The sequence below is a fragment of the Haliotis rufescens genome, unplaced genomic scaffold (assembly GCF_023055435.1).
Source record: "Haliotis rufescens isolate VD_foot unplaced genomic scaffold, xgHalRufe1.0.p SCAF_1, whole genome shotgun sequence".
NCBI lineage: Eukaryota > Metazoa > Mollusca > Gastropoda > Lepetellida > Haliotidae > Haliotis > Haliotis rufescens.
The window spans coordinates 66,776,005-66,798,157 of NW_025963779.1; the positions used below are offsets into that span (position 1 = coordinate 66,776,005).

The 22,153-nt window shown below is 37.1% G+C and overlaps 1 protein-coding gene across 6 annotated transcripts in view; it reads right to left on the bottom strand.

Moving 5' to 3' along the window:
• Positions 1-2,301: 2,301 nt before the first annotated feature.
• Positions 2,302-22,153, bottom strand: part of LOC124134112 (ceramide glucosyltransferase-like) — a 69,193-nt gene continuing 49,341 nt past the window's right edge. For all 6 annotated transcript variants that reach the window (XM_046498777.2, XM_046498778.2, XM_048399809.1 and 3 more), the window contains 8 exons: positions 21,899-22,040; positions 18,648-18,750; positions 17,765-17,866; positions 17,197-17,312; positions 14,371-14,549; positions 12,596-12,682; positions 11,636-11,825; positions 2,302-10,514 (listed from right to left, as the gene is read on the bottom strand). In XM_046498777.2, the coding sequence (XP_046354733.1) occupies positions 10,323-10,514; positions 11,636-11,825; positions 12,596-12,682; positions 14,371-14,549; positions 17,197-17,312; positions 17,765-17,866; positions 18,648-18,750; positions 21,899-22,040 (1,111 nt within the window). In that variant the 3' untranslated portion in view covers positions 2,302-10,322. The remainder of the gene's footprint in view (positions 10,515-11,635; positions 11,826-12,595; positions 12,683-14,370; positions 14,550-17,196; positions 17,313-17,764; positions 17,867-18,647; positions 18,751-21,898; positions 22,041-22,153) is intronic.

Below are 22,153 nucleotides of genomic sequence, written 5' to 3' on the forward strand. Positions count from 1 at the left end.
GAAAACTGCAACTGCAAGTATAGAACAGACTTGCATGTGCTTCTGCTGCCCGATACATCCAAATCTTTCCTCTATACGTGCATGCATGCATGTTTTTCACACAGCCAGACTGAATTAATTCTTTGCTGGTATTGCCATCATTAATGGCCACAGGCTAATGAATCACAATTCCATATATATATATAGGTGTTTTCAAGTTCAATTGATCCGAGACATTGAGACATAAGGCAAGACAATTCCTCTCCTGACAGCACTTGGGGTAGTCCACCCAAACTGGTGTATAGGGGTGTTTGGATACCCCCATGAATGCCAGCATACCTTCAGGATTACTCTGACCAGAAAGGGGCCAGGCATGGGATACAAATTTCTTACTGCTGGCAAACCGTGAAGATCTATAAATTGAAATAAGATACATTCGTATTCAGGGATGGTTTCATAAAAATATCATTCAGAGGTAAAGCATTATTGAAATGTCTGTGGGAACAAAAAATCAATGAAATGACGAATGAATTGGAAATGTTTCAACTATGGAAACAAATTATTATGATGTTAAAATGGTGGGGAAAAAGAGATAAGCGATTTATTTATTGGGACATAGACTTACAGTTAACAAATTTATATATCTTTCCTGGAAACTATTCAACAACAAAAATTGGTGTCCTTTCTTCTACTGCCATCCTATTTTACAATATTTGAATAATAAACTAAGCCAACTGTATTGCCAAATCCTTTCTAGATAACAAAAACCTAAAGCAAAAAGCTGTTTTCAGTGTTGGTGGTTATTTAGGAAGTATATCAGAAGCCCAGGTCTGAGATAAACATCAACACATGACAGTCAGTGGATGACGTAACCTCTCATCTCATCACCAGTGTAAGATATATGTGCAAGCATCGCCCCTGCACTAAATGGGCAACTCCTTGCTGCCCCCAACTGACTTGTCCTCATTGCGATTTAAACCTATGGGTTCGTGATTCGCCCCTTTAAGAACGGCTATTGAATCGAATCAAGGTGTATTGAATGAATACCTAAATCACTCAGTATTGACAGTTCTGAGGAGAAAAGCAGTTAGGTTATTGTACACATAAGATAAACTTGAAGTTTACTGACCCCAATCTTAGCAAGTTTGATCTCACTTGATCTGACAATCACTGTACTTCAATGGTTAAGCCTGATATCAAAGTGTCGCGCGGAGTGAAGGGCATAGCTAATCTTTACTTTACTTCTGACTGCTTTGTCTACAATAAGTCTTCTGCTTGAGGTTTTATGTACACCCTGGTTTAAATTAGTTCTTAAGGGAAATCAATTTTGTAAAAAACACCAATAGAATTTTCATAATATATAATTACTGATTTGAATGAATCAAAATAACTGCACAATTAGCCTATGTAAGAGGGATGAAAACTTGTTTCCACTGGAAATATTTAGGTTAAAATAAGGGAATGTTAAAACCCAAACTGTCTTTCTTTTCCTTTTGTCTTCAGCTGATGTGTATATTCCTGTAGAGAATAAGCCTGACTCCATACATTGAGTATGTCCCTGTGTATCCCTGCAGAGAATATGTTCCTGTGTTTCCCTGCAGAGAATATGTTACTGTGTTTCCCTGCAGAGAATATGTCTCTGTGTATCCCTGCAGAGAATATGTCCCTGTGTATCCCTGCAGAGAATATGTCCCTGTATATCCCAGCAGAGAATATGTCCCTGTATATCCCTGCAGAGAATATGTCCCTGTATATCCCAGCAAAGATTTATGTCCCTGTATATCCCTGCAGAGAATATGTCCCTGTGTATCCCTGCAGAGAATATGTCCCTGTATATCCCAGCAGAGAATATGTCCCTGTATATCCCTGCAGAGAATATGTCCCTGTGTATCCCTGCAGAGAATATGTCCCTGTATATCCCAGCAGAGAATATGTCCCTGTATATCCCTGCAGAGAATATGTCCCTGTGTATCCCTGCAGAGAATATGTCCCTGTATATCCCTGCAGAGAATATGTTCCTGTGTATCCCTGCAGAGAATATGTCCCTGTATATCCCTGCAGAGAATATGTCCCTGTATATTCCTGCAGAGAATATGTTCCTGTGTATCCCTGCAGAGAATATGTTCAAGAACCCATGCTTGTCGTATAGAAGGGACTGGGTGGTCAGGTATGCTGACTTTGTTATCCCAATTGCATGCTCATGATGTCAATCACTGGATTGTCTGATTTGATTATTTACAGACTGCCTGGAATATTGCTAAATGCAGCGTTATACCACAATTGTAATTTATACATCAAACAGACAACCTAAATTTTCCTATCAACAAAATGCAAACATTTTATTACCAAACTGATGCATATCATTACAGATGATAAGTGGTAGGTGTAACCGAGTCTAACCTAACAACAATACAACCATTGCCTCAGCAATAAACCATTTTTTCCAGGATCAACAATCTATAACAGACATACATATATATATGCATCTCACATGGATGAAGGAATCATTCCTTTATGCTTGTACATTGTAAGGAAATGGTACGTTGTAGAGGCACTAATGTGGACACAGAATTTGAATATGATCCTAGAATCACATCCATGGTGTGACAAATATTCATGCTGACTATGTCACTAGTACATAATATCCGTCCAAGTGATACACTGATAGACTTATTTTGTGAAATGAGGCATCCTTAATTAACCAGAACCATATATGAGGGTGAGCTATGAAACAGTGAGTTAAGTTATGTTGTCACAAGATTTGAGCACAGAGTGACAAGAGCCATGAACTGACAGCTTCATTATTCTTACTTTGTACTTAATTTTAACTTTTTCACAATATGGCCTTATATATATATATATCTTTCTTTTCAGTTGGTTTATGAGACCAACCGAAAAAAATTAATCAACTGAAAAAATAAATTGACTAACCATAAAAAAAACCAAAACAAATTATCTTTCAGTATCGTTTTGAAATCGTACTTCAGTAATGGTGTGACCTATGAGTTTGTTTTTCATCCATTAGAAGAAGTACTAATCTGGAAATAGTAAATTATTCATTTTTTTCTCAACCACCTACATTGCATTTTTGGCCACTTTTCTTCATAAACTATCAAATAAAAAAAAAGAAGGCCAAGTGTAACTTTGACTAGTCATCCCCTGCTGGTATACAATGATATTTATCATGATGAATGTTTCATCATTTTGGGCAGACACGAGTGATGGATGGTAAATCAAAATATCAACAACGACATGATACAAGCATTATCGCACAGCCAACAACGATTGCAGCCTGGGACAAACGATTCTGCACTTAGCTCTCTCATTCAGCATGTGACTCCATGTCACAATATTACATAGACTTGCATCACTCTTGTTATTAAAAATACACAATCTTCTTGTGTACAAATTCTTTCAAAACCACATATTATTTACAAATATTTTTGAAAAATTTCAATCACTGACCTTGCCTTTCTTGTACATGATTCACAAAGACACCCTCATTGTGCCCCATCGGAGGCAATGGTTAAATTATGCAAATGATAAACCTAAAGATGTACATGGACTAGGGTCTGTTTCATATAACAGGATTAAACACTAAATGACAACATATAATTCTAGTAAGTGAAAGTGAAATATTTAATGATCAATAGCATACAATTAGTACTGAATCAATGAAAGTCAACAAATGTAAACCTTGGCTAGCAATGGACATCTGTGACACCAGAAGACTGTTGAGACACTGCCATTATTCTTTCATAATGCTGAGTTCACAGCTAATTTTTCCACAGATCCAAGATAGACAGCACAACAACAGGACACGCATACAACTACATGTATACAGAGAAGGCATGGAGAATGGATGGAGGTACTGATGGATGATATCTTATATATCTAAGAAATATAACGACACTTGAGATACAATGTATATATATATATACCACAGTAACTTCGAAGGTTGCAGATATAACAAATCATAAATAACATACAAAACACATATATTGGAAAGGTGATGTAAAAACATTGGAATGTAAGAAAATATATATTTGGTCACAAGTTTCAGTGCATACCATGCAAGAGTATGAGCTGAAACGCCCACAAGATAAATGCAAACTGGCCATGCATACCTTGCTATTCAACAGTATAACACAAAACTTCAATAGGCACATCTGTAAGAAGATACATAATGTTCACCATCATTTCCAATTTCCCATTTAATGAGCTCAGAAAAGTCGTTCTTGTTTCCATGCCTTAATACATAATTAGGTGTAAAAAAATGATCATAGGTTCCTGGTATGCCTAAGGGATGCAACTCTTTACAGTGAATTGTAGTGCCTTAAACAATGATATAATTTGTTCAGAATATATCAGCAAAAATCTTAGTTCATCTTGAATACAATCCATGTTACCAAAATGAAATTCGACAATGCACTATTAAATATAAAGATGAAAAAACCTCCTAAGACAAGTTATGGTTTACTTGTGGTCGGTATTATGCAATATTGCTATTCTTGAAGCCATGACACAAAAATGACAGTTGTATAAAGGGCAGTATGTATTATATTTGTGCCATACAGTACATTGAAACAAAGCCATGAAACCATCATCTTTCCTGTGGCAATTCCTAATCTTATTTCATAATCATAATAGTGCACATATCCATATGAAACACCCTTCTATTCTTTCCCTGTTTCGTACCTACATATTACTTAATATCCAATAGTTTGGTCAATTAATGCTGACTTTTATTATGCTTATTACAACAAATTGCCACATCAACATTACAAATACCACATGGCATTATTGCTTCACAGATGCTCTTCTAGTCCAATTGTGGGCAAAATTCAAGACCAACATCCAAATGCATACAACAGAACAAACAGAATCCAAAGAATAAGATTGGAAAGATTTTCAGCATTTTACAAAAGCAAGATGTAACAGAATCTGCACATATAAGCAAGTATTAAACATATACTAAGAAGGGAATCAAGAATACATAACAATATATATTTCATTAAAACACATTTTGAGAAATACATAAAATATGTATAAGAATTATATTAATTATTTTTTTCTTTATTTGAAATCAAAATCTCTTCCCGAAGAGAATGAATATAGTTCAACACCGCAGTCAGCAATAGTCACGTTACATCGCTGAAACTACATCACTCTCAGTAAACAATTAAGTCTGGACCAGGCACGCCTCTCTTGGGGTAATGGGTAAACTGATCCTTCACATGATTCACATGAAAAGTAGTAGTAGTAGAATTACATGTGATTTGTATCAGGTCAAGTAGCTATTGTTGCACCATGCTAGCCTGTACTAGCACCATTTCAAGTCTTTGACTGCCTTAAAAACTTTAATAGAATGTTCCATACCTCGATGCAGCTGCTCAATATAGGTTCCCCTACTGCTTGCTACTATAAAAACTAACATTCTCTCTGGTAGGCCTATTATTCTGACATACATTCCATATAGAGTTTTCAAAACAAAACAAAACCCATTGTTTTCTGTTTTTTTTATGTATCCAGTATGAATCTCACCTAAATATGGCCAAATTAAAAACAAAACTAAACTGTTTGATTGAAAATATGTTCTTTACATATTTTTGTTTGTTTTAAGAAAAAATTATTATTATTTTTTAAAGTGAGTGAGTGAGTTGGGTTTTATGCCGACTTGAACAGTATTCCAGTCATATCATTGCATGTCTGTTTAATGTGGGTGGAAAGCTCTAAGTGCTAGTTTGGTGAAAACCATGAGCACAGGTATCATGCTGACAAACCTAGAAACATAATCAGGGTGATGTTTTTAAAAAGGAAATTAAAACAAATAAAATTGTTGTTGTCTAATTTGGCTTCCGACATATTGACCAAAGGAATCCATATGGCATAAAAGAAGAAGATACATTGGTCTGGACAAAGAAAGAGAACAAACTAGCGTACTAGGCAGTGCTTGTTTCAGGGTGTACAATACATTCAGCATGCAATGCTGTGGAATCACACAGTCCCTGAGAACACATCTTGATACAACATGATACCATACCCACAAACCTAAAACCATGATATCCCCAACAATATCATGCATACATATTACTAAGGAACCTCAATCTGATTTCAAGTGTCGGCGCAGGATGCCGTCTTCAGATTAAATGATCCTATACAGCCATTCAAAATACAGATTTGTTAAACACTTTCATTTACATGTACAAGGTACACGGTGCGATGGTAAATCTGTCAAGTCCATTACACTTCAAAGCTATCTTGCCAACTGTTATACAATTCCACCTGTTCACTATTTTGTTGCAAATTTTTGTTTGTTTGTTTATTGTTTAACACCACACTCAGCAATATTACAGCTATATGATGGCGGTCTATAAATAGTTGAGTCTGGACCAGATAATCCAGAGATTGAAATTATGAGCATGGATCCACGCAATTGGGATATGATGGTGTTGCAATTAGATGTCTTGAATGTGTAATGATCTTATATAATGTGTCTACATATTAATCATTAGTAGTGCAGTAGGGCTGGGACGGGTAACTCGGGTACTTGGGTCGGGTGCTCGGGTCGGGTCGGTCCTGAGTAGGACCTGGTTACCCAAAGGACTACCCGGATCCGTAGTCAGTCATGAGATATATTTTTTAATAACAAAAATTATCTAAAACTCTATGGTTACACTACAAGTCACTAATGTTCCCATTTCTTTCTGACAATGCACTCATTCCTTGTGACTTTTATATGTTTGAATAAAGATAAAACTTCATGCAGTAAACTTCAGTGTATGCATGACCAGATCGTTTTACATGTGTATCTAAATACATTTTACATTAGGGTCGGGTAATAGGGTGATGGGTACCCGGGTAGTAAATTTGGACTCGTCCCAGCCCTAATATGCAGCCAGCTAATCAATTCAACGCAGTTAGATACACAGGAAATGCAACAGAGAAAAGAAGAATTGATGAAGTATTGTCTTTGACAGACTTTTCACGCATACTGTGCACCAGATGCCCTCTTATATAATCATATATATATTTCATTTCAATAACAGTGAAAGCAACAGAGCATAAACTTTATAATATGAGAACACTAAAATGGAATGACAATTCTGAAAAAAACCCTGCCCATCACTGTTGATCCACTGTTAGACTGGTATTTCAAATCCAATCATAATATTTGAAACAAATCTCAACATTATGGAATGGCGAAGTCACAAGGATCTGCTTCAGAAGATCTACTTCCGGAATCACCATTCTAGTGACTTCTCTGACTTAATCCATGTTATGATAGATATATGTTTCTTTATAAAAACAATTACCAACAGTTGCATCAGTTTTACTTACACAAAATGCACATTCAGAATGGCCAGTGAATACCTGCCTTAGAATCAACTGCATCAACAATAGCGTGACATCATAATTGTTTGATACTGGATTTCTTTACACAATTAACATTGTCTGACATTTGGCTGTAGCAATTTGATGATGAATTCATTTTGGCTGACAAATAGCTCAGAAAAGTAAATATTTCACCAGGATGAATGTGAAGGTCCCTTGAGCCAACATACAGAATTCCCAGGAATTTGACAGTTTCACTTATAAAATATACATACTGGATGCAATACATGCACATCCTTAAAAAGGCATATGGGGTGAATAAAAGGTTGAGATTATTTTTGTTTCATCCTGTGGGACCATCATAACAAAGACATACCATATATTGCTGTGTATAAGCCAAGTTTTTTGTACCTAGAATTAAGGGGTTTTCAAGGGGACTGGGGGTTGTTTTATACACTGCATGCATTTCCAGAATGAACATGCCTAATGGGCCTGGGAGAGTTATCTCCCCTTTACTTCTGATTGAAAGAGTACCGGGGTATGTGATGAATACAGTCAACTCTGTACATAAGGGGACCTTTAATTCATTTTGGTATTTACAATATTCATCAACGGATCCATTTGTTTCTGATGAGTTCACTTTACAAGTGAGGCAGATTTGTTGTGGTGTGTAGGTTATACCTACAAAAGCCATGAATCAACATCTGACCCCTGGATACAGAGCTGAATGTATAAGGTCAGTTGGAGCCATGGTGAGAGTAAATACTCCCCAGTTGATGGTGCTGTCGTTGGATAACTGTAGGATATCCTGTTGGATACCTGTCGTAATACGAGTATTTGTACGGGATAAAGCGTTGTATGGATAGAACTTTTAACCAGGTCACCGTTCAACAAAAAGATGTTAGTGCTAAGGCAATCTGAACTCATATTCTTCAACAGATTGATGACAGTCATAGCACTAAGATCACAGGACCCAACCTGGCAAACAATACATCCTCTAAAACAATAGAAGGATCTTTGTGTAGCATTTAGAAGATAGTTTGGAGAAATCAACTTCTTTATTGCAACTGTAGTGACCATGTGGTTGTACAACTGATTAAACATGTCACATAAATACTACCTGCACATATTTGCTCACTGACTAGCTCAGTACATCCATTGCTTGGTAACAGTATTAGAACATACACCGAAATTACGCTACAATCATAATAAAGAAGTTGATCAGTCATTTAATCCTGTCATTTGTTAAATGCTACTCCACTTTAGTGCGGGATGTTTGTAAGACCATTACACAAAAATGATTCTCATGATACGTGTATATTAAAATATATCTGACGTAACTGATTATCCCAATCAAATGCTCAGTAGTATATAATGAGTACTACCTCATTTCTTAATTCAGTCAAAGTTAATCACATTCTATCAATAATAAGTTACTTCCAGTTTATTATCCTCTTAAGTTCAGACTAAAACCTTTCCCAATGAAACCTGTTTTTTCTGACAAGACTAATTTAACAGCTAGTTAAACACAAATATGATAAAAATGCTGCTTCAATTGAAAGAGTGTCCATTTTCAACATCTAATTGATGTCAAGACCATTTTTGAGTAAAATATAAAAACTACCACAAAGATAAACATGCATTTTCAAATGAAATTCAACTAATAATATAAAAACAGTCACCGAATATCAGTTTGGGATACAACACCTATGTATTTATTACAGATAAAATTGCACCTGGGGCAACTCTTCAGCAAACTATTACAATTTTGAAATTATCAGGCATTATGCCTGAACTATAATTGACCTATTACCGGTATGTAAATACCACTTTTGTCTTTCACCTTGCTCTCCCACATCGCAGCCAGGATCAACATTTACAGTTTTTATTATTGACACATACCTGACTGACAAGGCTGATTTGTAAGCGTTCTTCTGACCATCACATATCACTCATCTAACTCCTTTCCTCATGTTCACATCCTTTCTAGAGCTTAAAAGCAAACCCTTCAATATCAGGATCAACATCTTAATTCCCATTAATTATTTTCATTGTAATCCTCAATCATTCCCCTCTCCTTATTTTCCAATCACAAAATATTTCACTTTCTCATCAACCTCTTGCCTTCACTAATCTTTGTCTTAACACTACTTACATTCTTCTAATATACTACCTTAGTCAATAATTTCCCTTATTGACAGCATACAATAAATATACAGAAACGAGACTTCATAAACAGTAACTGTTAACAGCGGTGAATGGTAGCTGTTTCAACACTTTCTACAAAAATACTGTTTTGACTATACCATAACGATGTCTGTTGACTTCAATGAGCTGTTCAGAGCCTTCAACAACAGCTCCAAATGACACAAACTGAGCCTGATGACTTTGATCTGGAGGCCAGAACCTTCAACAAACATTGATCTGGGAGCCTCCAAGATAAAGGTCGTTTGTATCTGTTGCCTTCAATCTGATGTCGTTCAGAAAAATATACAGAAGGCATGTACTGTTTGTTGACTTTGTAGGTTAGGAGCCTTCAAGAAACATTGCAGATGCAACATGCTGATCAGTCATCTTCAGAATGATGGTGCCTGCACATCCATGTGAGACATTACGGGAAGTACAATGACATACTTCTTCATATTCTCGACATAGAAGAAGCTCTTGTACTGGGTACGATGGGGTGGTGACAAGTGAAAAACATCAAGTACAGAAACACCTGTCCTTTTAGCCATGTTTAACCACAAGATCACCAATTGATATGTTTCACATATTTTTGTAACAATGCCTGGAACTTCCCCAGTCAACAAATATCACGGTTGTGCTTCACTGCTTGCATTCTTTGGATTTTGAGTTTTCTCGCCTTATAGATTAGCAAGGCTCGCATCATACACAAGCTCAACTAAATGCAAGTCAATGAAATACTTGTCCCAATCCATGGTATCACCTAATGATATAAATGCTGCCATTTTGACCCATTATGGACATGCTTAAAGGGAAAGTTGATGTTACAAGACTATTGCTGTTGATCTGTCATCAGAGATCTCAGTGTGGCCTCCACATTTGACCCAGTATGTGTGTCGTCCCCACTTGATGGTGTGTGGTTTCACGATGGCAGCAAAAAATATGAATGTAGACGTAAATTCCCTAACAAACCAACCGACGACGTACTGCAACTTTGTGAAGGCTGTTGGGCCAACCTGTGAATAAAAGTGAAAATACATGTAACATAATAGCATCTTTTGTCACAAGTGCAAAACAATTCTGTTGGTCCGATAAGCTCAGCTAATAGTCCACTATAATAACACTAAAATCTACAGAAAATAATGTGAAGAGCCATGGTTGGGCTTGTAGTCTTAAAAGTGTTTTGCACAGATTCATATTATGACAATGGACCGACAGTACAAGACTTTGAGAGTGAGTGGCTTAATGAAACTTTGAATGGTACTTCAGACATATCAAGGTATGAATGGAAGTCTGATTGAAGGTGGATTCATGGATTGGAACCTATGACCAGTGATTCCCGGCAGCCTGGTTGAGAGATGTCATTCAACACAACAAGCTGTGACACTTTAGACCATCAATGGCATTTGTCTTGAATAATACCTTGGTTGGAAACATTCCAATCACAGATTAATGTGATAAAATGGAGTGAGTCAGGTTTTATGCCGCTTTGAACAATATTCCAGTTATATCATGGCATGTCAGCTTATTGTAGGAGGAAAGCCCGAAGTGATGCAGGTCTCCGACGTTTGCCATGTTAGTGAAACCCATGATCACGGGTATTGTGGTGACATACCTAGAAACAATCAGGGTGAACCGAGATTGGAACCCACAATCATAGTTTCTGGCAAGCCCAAGGGACAGAAGTCTGCACAGAGAATTGCAGTACCTTAGACCACTGGGTCACTCATGTCCCAGATAAATTTTAACAATGCTAATTACAGATGTTCACAGAAATAATTACTGTCCTTTCCAAATGTGTACCAGACAAGAGTGAGTGAGTTGTGTTTAACGCCGCTTTTAACAGTATTCCAGTTATATCACAGCATGTCGGTCTAATGTGGGAGGAAAGCACCAAGTGATGCAGGTCTTAGATGTTTACCACTTTGTTGAAATCCACGAGCACGGGTATGGTTCGGACAATCCTAGAAACATAAGCGGGGCAAACTGGGATTCGAATCAACAATCATAGGTTTCTGTCTTTCCCAAGGGATGCAACTCTGCACAGCGAATTGCGGCGCCTTAGATGATTGGGCCACCAGTGCACCCTGTACCAGACAAGTGGTTGAAGGAAAACATATCACATATCGGTGCTTACCTGAGCATTGTTAAGAAGCAGGTAGTCCATCACTAGCATGCCAACAACATGAGCAGCAAAGAAGTAGTATGGGTTAAAACCAAAGAAGTGATACTGGCACCATGCACCGTACACACCCAGAGGGAATACATCAGTAAAAGGTTCCACAAGGCTTACAACAGTCAACATGTTGATCCGCAGTCTCAACCATCTGAAGTACAAATAATATCTGTATACTTGTTTGCTGCTAACAAAGGTTCAAAACATGAGGGCTGGGTATTGGATGTTTACAGCGTATCACAATATTTTGCGATGCATAACTTTAAATCTTAAATTCACAGCACACTCACAATAGACTGCAATATTGGGTTCATCAATTTTGCCATCTGTTTGTTTTAGACTGAAGTGTTTCCACACTTCAGCTTTGCCTTTCACATTTGAAACAACTGACCACATCGCCATCTTGGGGCTGTGGGTGTTGACGACGGAAGTATATGAATGCGCATACATATAAGGGAGCTAACTGACAATTAAGCTCTTTTTTCCTGAACTGTGCATTTGGGTTATGCTTGAGGGACTTAAAAAAGCTTGCTAGAACTGCCAATTTGTCCAAACCTAGTCCCCATTTTATGTTCTATGTTTGTTTCACTCAGCAATATACCAGCTATATGATGGCGACCTGTATATAATCGAGTGTGGACCAGACAGTCCACTGATTGATATTGTGACCAATGATCCATGCCATATGATTTTGCTCTCAGCAACAGTTCTAGTTCAGGTACCCCATGATATTCTCTATGTGTACTGTTTAACACAATTCTCCTGTGACCTGAAGTGCATTTTCTATTACTAACAGCTCCATATGTGATTTTTTATCCTAACAACAGTACAGCCTCCAAACTAAACCATATTTACTATCCAGAAATGTACAAAAGCTCACCAAACAAAGCCAGATTTAATAACAACAGTGGTGAAACTCACCGAATTAATCGATCAACAAGCCCACAGTATGAAGTCCCCGCAACATTCTGTTGAGCAGGAAATGATGATAACACCAATTTGTAGCCTCTGAAAAAAAATACACATTACTTTTATTATGCATGCATGACAATAAATATGTTGGTATGTTGTTTAACACAGTTTTACAGTGAATCTCTCCTTCAGGATCAGCAAGAACTTTTCCAGCTAGGAATATCCACCGGAGCTAATAAAACTAATTCTGTACAAGAGACACCACGTTACACTGGAGACATGTATGGGAAAAAATTTTGAAATTTTTTTTTTCAACGAAATCTTGCAAATGTATATAATCCATGTACATTTCCTTTATTAGAGGGGCGGTCGGGTAGCCTAGTGGTTAAAGCGTTCGCTTGTCACGCCGAAGACCCGGGTTCAATTCCCGACATGTGTACAATGTGTGAAGCCCATTTCTGGTGTCCCCTGCCGTGATATTGCTAAAAGCGGCGTAAAACCAAAACTCACTCACTCACCCTTTATTAGACATATATCTGTTATCTAATTCTGAAAAAGGTGGAACCTGATACACCCGTGTATCTCCAAGATGCATAAATTCCTCAATAAGGCCATTGTATAGAAGTGTACTTTTCTACTATTTTTGATACACTGTTAAAGTACCAATCAATATTGTTCAATAAAATAATACTAAAAAAATTAAGATTTAGGAAAACTGTCCTTTCACATTTTACATGGTTATTTACTGTTATACAATAGAGGTACATGTAAACAAAATGGTGCCACAAGGCTCTGTAGCTCACCTGACTTATGAAGAAATCACTTCATCCTTATTTTGGTACAAATATCTATAGTTAGTCATGCAAAATATTCAATGAAGCGCCTCACAAAAAAAAAACTCAAGTATTTTTGCAAATAGTGAAGCCTAAACAATCTTGGATCTTATTATAGCCATTACATTCACATGTAGTTTAAGCTCTGTTGTTCTTATAAATTAGTTAAATCTAAATATTTTTTGACATTTGAATACTTATCCTGCATTGGGATTGATGATCAGTAAGTTTTCCTGCATGCACTGCTGGTAGAACTTAATCTGTACTGCTTCATGATACGAAATAATGATAACATGATACCTCTGATTGACCAATCTGAACTATTTCCCAAATTCATGGTAGAATTATACACTACACCCATACTGATCGGTTTCTAGTTTCTAAGTCTAAATTTCAAATATTTCCATTTGAAGCTGATAAAAAATATGTGACATTATGAATAACTGTGCAATGGATTACAAGAGTCATCAGAAAGATGACATATCCCCCCTGCAGCTGTCTGTAAAGTAACCACTAGTAAATGTGCAATTCTGTATGTAATGAGTCAACAGTTGAATGTTCTTTAAGGAGCATACATTGTTTACCCACTGAATGGTTTTCGAATTCTGGCCTGGAAACGAACCCATTCCCCAATGGAGTCTAGGTCCAACTTCTTTCCATAAAAATTGTAAAAAATAAAAATTCGTAAAAAAAAAAATATCAAAAGGCACCACTTTGGTATGTGCCTGATAGCTTTGCCAAGTTTCGATCAAATACACTGAATGGTTTTCGAATTCTGCCCCGGAAAAGGAAATGATTACGGACGGACGGACGGACGGACGGACGGACGGACAGACAGACAGACTGGCTGATCGCTATATCCCCCCGCATTATATGCCGGGGGGATAATAAAAGCAAATGAGCAAATGTCCTCAGACAGTGCAGCACCACAAACTAAATGTCACTACTTACTTTTCATGGATGGCTTTTGTTAGGAAAAAATCCTCTGCCAAATATTTTCCGAACCAGCTGAGTCCATTAAGCTGGTCGAGAATGGACTTTTTAAAGATATAAGACATGCCTGTCACACAACACAGGTTCATCAGGTTAAATGCCAAGTAAAAGCGCTGCAGGGCACATCCAAAGTATATCTGAAAATACATAAAACAACATTTCTTGTATATTATAGTTTACAAATTATTGCCAACTAATTAACTTGGGTCATATGAAATATATATGAAAATGTGTAGGTCAATTTTATCTTATTTTGTTGGCATCTTTGGATTGGTTGGTTAATTTCAAGCTATATGGCGGCAGTCTGCAAATAAACAAGTCTGGGCAAGACAATCCTGTGCTTGACATCATGAGCAACAATGTATACAATGACATGCATCAACCAAGTCAGCTAGCCTCACCAACCGATCCTGTAAGTCGCCTCTGGGGTTTCATGGTTTTAAGTGCATCATGGTTTTTCGTATTTTTTAAAAGTAATGTGTATGGCTTTACTTCTTAGTGAGAAGGTGCAGTGACATGAGGCTACACACAATACCCTTCATTAAGCATTATGTTAAAAATGAATACCCCAGTAGTTACTTCAAGTATGTATGATTTTTGTTGTATATTTTAGTCTAATGTATCTAAGATGGAGCAGTCAGACCAAAACATTACACTAAAACTAAATATGTTTTATTATCTGATTCTGGCTTTGGGCTCCGATTGAAAAAGACCTGAAGTGACATGTGGCCCAAATATGTCCTAATGAAATTCCCTTTCTGCATATGACACTGGTACAACACACAGATTCGATTTTTAATATATACTGGGTGAAAGACTGAGTTTTCTGAAGTTGAAAAGAGTGATATTTTCATTGCAGGGAACATAACACTTGATATTTCACTGGAGTGAACATAACACTTTTGTGTCACTATTGTCATACAAGAGTTAAGTCCCCTCAAAATGTCTCCCATTATTGTAAGTGTCTAGCCCATACACAAACTGGTGACGCCCTTTTAACGTTAGTTCCACTTTTTGACAAGGCAGAATAATGACAGATGGTCATTTATGGAGTTAATATCGCTTCTTGCCATTTGTTATTCTCCCCAAAAAGTTTCATTATAACTCTAAATTTCACATTTAACTTGTCAAACGAGACTGTTCGTTTTGCAAAGCACCATTTTTGTTACTTGACCAGCGTGTCTTCTTTTGCTTCAAACAGCGGTCACTTCGTTGTCAAGAATATTTTTTGTTAAAGTTGATTTTGCATGTACCATATCTAAATGTATTAATTTTCGTGACCCAAAATATTTTTGATACGATTGTTCATATTTTTTAAGATTTTGCAATGACGAAACTATATTGTGAATCACAAATACAAAGGATGGTAAAACGTCCCTGTGTGTTAGGTAGGGAGAATTTACGTTTCAAGGTTTTACATTTGTAATGAAATTCCAGGAGAGAATAAAATATCCACTATATTTACCCAAACAAACATCCAAGAATTTATCCAAGAATACAATGTACGCTTGCCTTTTTGTTGGACACAGTCAATACCAAAGTCGTTCAACCAAATTGCTAGTTTACCGGTATATAAGATAAGTGAAAAGCTTGACATAACCCTTCAATGGCTCCTGTCAAAACTCAAGCAGTAGCTTTTTCAGTGCTACTCAAAAGTAAACTGCTTGTACACAATCTGTACTTATATGCTTGAGTAGGAGTTTACAAAACAACAACTCTGTTGCTGTTTCAAATCAACCTTGGAAATAGCTAAGCACTACTTATCTTGCTTAGTGTCCAAGTGCCTACTGCATTGTGTCAAAGTGGGTTGTTATTGCCCTAGTTTCTGAAGGGACAATCCAAGGTTGTTTACAAGAGATAAAATGACAGTATTCTTGGGATCAAAAGGAAATTTGCAATTAATTAAAAGATTAATTCAGTCTGGTCCTGATTTGTTAATAAATTCTCATATAGATTGTGACCTACAACTTTCTATAGTAGTGACAGCAAATGTGTAGCAAAGAAACACAATTATCATCGTTTTAGTTAAGGATTGATGCTCAAACTGTCAGTGTAAGTAGTCGATTGTCAGACTTCTTTATTATAAATCTTGACAAGGATTGTGCAAGTGTCAGCTACATGTGGGACGAAAGTCCAAATAATAGCAGGTGGTTGGTTAAACCCACTAGTGCAGTCACGGTGCTGACAGACCAAGGATCCCAATCAGGTGAATCTGGGATTCAAACCCCAAAACAGTGGATCATAATGAACGCATTAGTGACTCAGCCACCTGTGTCTCTCAGGATTTAGTAAGCATGGCAGTGGGGCTAACAATTCAATCATAACATGTTGTCCATATGTGATAAACACCAGTAATACAATAACATGGCTACTTTCTTATAAGTGACCCACCAGGAGAAAAGAGACCTAATGAGTGCTTGAATACATTTGCGCTGTGACATCATGAAGACGTTTGACGTCAGCTTATTTCAGTGAAGATCGTTAGTTCGTAAAGTAATAAAAACACTATTTCAAAAATTTTCAGCAAACGTGTTTACTTTCTATTCAACAGACATTATGTCTAAAAAGTGCAATTATTTCATAAACAGTTATAAATCGGAAAATGAGTCTAAATGTTTGTTGTCATGTATCTCTGTAATAAATATAAATTATAAGCTTATGAATTGTATTTTTGTGTGCCAAAAGTACTGTAGTTTCAAAATACAATGAAAAGTCAAAATGGGATTTGTCACCCATAAGTCCCTGATCTCCTTGTGGGTCACGTATGGTGAACATTCAGCTTACTTTTTCTATGCATGAGCCAAAGCCTCTATGATCTAGAGTAAAAGGCATCTGATGGACAAGCCCAACATTTGGCTTATGTAGCTTGCACACCATATCCATGATGATGTCGGTTGAAACTGAAATAAGACAATAAGGTCATAATAACAATGCATTCTCTATTGTTCACCATAAAATGATTCAGTGACTGTTTATCCTGTAACCAGCAGAGTTGATAAAGAGCTCTACCCAGTGGACCAGCATCTACCACAAAGGTTTCACCAATATTAGTCATAGTTTACCTGTGTGTGTGTGTGCACATGCATGCGTGTGCATGGGCATGCGGGTGTAAGTCTCGCCGCATTCAGCAATATTGCAGCTTTTTCAGCTGACAGACCTATCATGAGACAGAAATTGTGAGCAATGCTGCATCAATCCACCCTGTTGGGGTATGATAACATGTGACTATCATTAACTTCCATCGCCGCGAATAGCTGCAAAATTGCTGATGCGGGGTTATGCAATATTCCCTCACTCACTCACTCATTAACTTCCACTAAGTGTGGAATGGTGTTTGTCTGTCTGTACATACCTTTGATTCTACTGGTACAGATCCACACATACTCATACTGAGCAGCATCGTAGGCGGGGGCCATGTTGTGGACCATGGGGTTGATGATGCCATTTTTACCACCTGAACAAAGACACCAACCAGTTACACTAAGAGCATCTAAATGTGTGCATTTGGATTGACACTACTTTTAGCAATATCCAAGCAATATCATGGCAGGGGACATCAGAATTTGGCTCCAATGTGGGGAATCAAACCAGGGCCTCAGTATGACAAGCAGACACTTTAACCACTAGGCAGTGAAAGTCAAGGCATCTTTGTCACAACTGTAAAAGCCTTTTAAATCTGGGACACACTCAATCTTTACCTTTTACTAAAAGGTAAAGATTGAGTGTGTCCCAGATTTAAATGCTATAGGAGCAAACCTCAAGGACCCCTTTAAATTGCTTGGCATATAAAATTCTACCATAAATGTACTGTGTATGCCATTAAAAACAGATTAGACAAAAACAAGCTGCACTGTTTTAAGTTTGTAATATTTAGGATCATATGATTGTGTTTTGGGGAGACCTTGTTTTGAAGTAAAACATCTGTGTTCAATGTTGCTTATATATATGAACTTTGTTCACATTGGTTCATTCCCTTGGACAAACAGATTGTCATCCAAAACGTCTTAATGATATTTTCTTGGCATAGAAGAATGGTCATATAAAAAGTTGACAATATCATGAAAATGTACCAGCACTATCACTGTAGACTACATGTATTCTAAAATTAGTGCCATTTTTGGTAAAAACATTTATCATGTATTTGAAGGCAATGGCAATGTGTTTGTTGAGGCCTGTATGGAAAATGGATGAGTTATCTTTACTGAGCATCAAATGGTGCCAGTTCCAACATATACCTTTGAATATCTTGACATCCACTTTAGGATAGTTTTCACAGAGTCTGTTGACAAGATCAACGGCTGGATCCTTTTCATCTTGAACACAACACAAGAGTTCAAACTGAAACCAGAGAAGCATGTTCATTTAATACTATTTCATAAGACTGTGTTATGCAGTAGTCAGAAATGTTTTAACATAAAAACTGTCCATAACGCCATCTACGTTCAGTACAACAACAAAAATGATTTAAAACAGCTACTAATTAACATATTATGTGTACCAAGTTATTTTAAAGAGGATATGTGCGCCATCCTAGTTTTGTGAAAACACTTCAATGAGACATAATAGTTACCATACATACATATGGTGAAACACAGATCTAATGCAGTTATAAACAATTTAAATGTTGTAAGTATTTACTCCTATTTATTTTACCAGTACTGTTCATGTAAAAACATTACATAAAATATAACTAAAACATATATGTAAAACACTATCTATAGCTCTTGTCTATATTATGAAGGGACATCAAGTAAATCTGCACAAAATCGTCCAGCAATCAGCCTTCACTGATTGAAATGGCATGATATTCATCCCGGGTCAACATGAAAATCCACCAAATCCCCTGATCGATTGTTGGCTTGGCATGAATGAACCATAACCATCCCAACTTGCTTCAAACTGCAAGACTCATATCTATATTTCCTACCTGAAGATAAAAGCCACAATTTCTGTTTTGATTCTTTTGAACAGCATTAATGCAACTGCATTCTCTACTGACCCAGAAGATAAAAATAGTGTACCATATTATTATACAAAATGTTAAGACCATCATGTGCCATTCCACAGACTGATGAAAATATACTTTTAGTTATGTAGAGGTCACTTCCTGCAGAATCAGCAATTGCCTTTGCAATTAAAATTGTCATTAAACCATCTGTAGATAGATGTATAACACGCTGACAGGGCAAGGATCATAATTGATGTGGATTTAATACTTGACTGGCCAATGATAGAGTGTATATTAAAAACCAATGAGTGGGTATTGCATACATCAAATAGCATTATCAAGCTGTTTCCAGAGAACATATGTACAAACACGAAAAGTCTGCAGAAACATACAAACTACAACTAATATCTCTAAGTAGCTGAAATACTTAATACAACTTTGAGAGAAAGATTTCCTGTTTGCAATTTGTCCTATGCAGTTCAGTATCTACATAACATGGGTGTGTCTCCCACATCTCTTATTTGAGGTAATACATCTTCCCGAGGCAAGGGAGTTAACTGACTGTAAAAGTCCAGTTTCCACCCTTGCCGCATTAAGCTGGAATTTCTTTGCTTGATCGTAGCGCCGCCAGTGGCTATTACAAGTTATGTCCCTTCTATGTCCCTCTTATTGACCAATCCGATTCCACCTCCCATATCACTTGCATTTGCTTTAAATAAAATGTTGATTTCGTTACCCGATTTTGATTGGACTATGCATAAACTTGTTAGTCCAGCCAAAACATAACTCCATAATTGGAGCCCAGTTCGGCAAGGGCAGAAACTGGACTTTTATAGTCAGTTAACTCCCTCGCCTCAAGAAGATGGAGGCAATAAAGATGCTTATAGTGTGTCAGTTCAACCAAATCTCAACCAATCAGGCATATATTCATGGTAAGAAATAAAGAGACTGAACACAAACCGATGCATTTGACTGACAAGACACTAACAGTTATTCTGTAGACAACCACATTTGAGGTAGATACTGATCTTATATTTTTTGCTGATGAGAAACATCTATAAACACATCAGTAAATCTTCTTCTATCATTGGATATATTTCCATAGTTGGTTTCATCTAAATTTGTTTAAACTGACCACAGATATAATATGTATCACGATATTTAATTTGCACCATTTCAACGTGCAATTCATGTTCCAAGAGGTTGTTGCTATGAACCAGTTGGTGTTCACTTGCATGACTGGTTGTTAATGTTTTGCAGGTTGTCTCTTCTATCAGCCACTTAACTATTCACACTACAATCTGCTAAAAGAAGCTCATAAAAAAAGTGGAAAAAAACAAGAGTCCTGTTAATTATTTCTCTTTCTTGAAGTTGACAACCCCTTAATAATGGCGTGGGTGACACCAAACATCAGTGGGCAGTTGCCATGAGCTGTGCAGCAGCGCCTAATCAATAACCTAGCGATTCCTACACATTCTCCATGGTGCACAAAGTGTCAACAATGGATCTCAAACCTGTTTACAATCCGTTTCTGTGTTCTTAACAGGCTGCAATAGACATGACGGACCAATCCATAGTAAGAAGAGATCAAGACCAACACTTCCATGAATACCAGCCATATTTACATGACAATGAGTAACATGAACCCTCACTAACATGCTTCCATCAATCACTGTCTTTGGCAGAGAGATCACAAACATCAGAGTAACATACTCCCTATTCCTGTCCTTCAAAAATAATAATAATTGAATTTCTCTACTTATGCATCACGTATAAATATGATAATTGATCAAGTACACAGTGATTGATAACGGAGTAAATCACATTCATTAACCAAACTGTAACCCACAACCACTGAACAAACACTTGTCAGCTTGGTGAGTAAATGTTTACAGTGTAGTCAGCAATATTCCACCTACATAATGATGGCCTGTACGTTCTTCAAGGCAAAACAATGGCTGATGAGCAATGATCCATACTGTTCCATAGATAGCAATATAAAAGAGACACCTTTTGTTCTTGGGAATTATCACGTCTGACTAGTGTTTTGTTTTGTTTGTTTGGCAATATTCCAGCTGTATGATGGTCGTCTGTAAATAACTGAGTCTGGACCAGAAAATCCTGTGATTGACATCATGAGCATTCATCCACTCAATTGGGATACGATGACATGCATCAACCCAGTCAGCGAGCCTGTTAGTTAGTTGCCTCTTACGACAAGCATAGACTAGTTTTGCAAAACTAGGCCACACATTGTAACCACCTGATTCTCACAAGCTGTCTTTCTGTTTGTCTGGACCAGACAATCCAGTGATCACAATTGTGGGCAACGATCCACATCGTCTGGGTAAGATGACACACAATCAACCAAGTAACCAAGCCTGACCACCAGATCAGTTGGTTTGCATATTACGATCTGTGTAGGGTGCTCTGGCTCTATTCTAACCTAGAATCCCAGAGTGTCTTTCATGATAAGCATGGGTATTGGGAAGCGTCCCAGGTTTCCTTACAGTGTGTGTATTAAGGGAGACATCTTACCTTTGGGTAATTCATGCTAAAATGACTCTCCAGGTTCTCTTCCAATAGCGGGTCGACGCCCATCAAGGGCTTGATGATGGAGACTCCGGGGAGGTCATCTCCCAGTACCGATGGGTCGGACTTCCGATACCAATAGAACCGTCTAGCAGGAATAACAAATAATTCAGTACACATATAGGTAACCAAGTTACAAACTATTGTACTTATATTCTGATTTGACATTGTCTGTTACTTAACGCTGCACTCAGCAATATT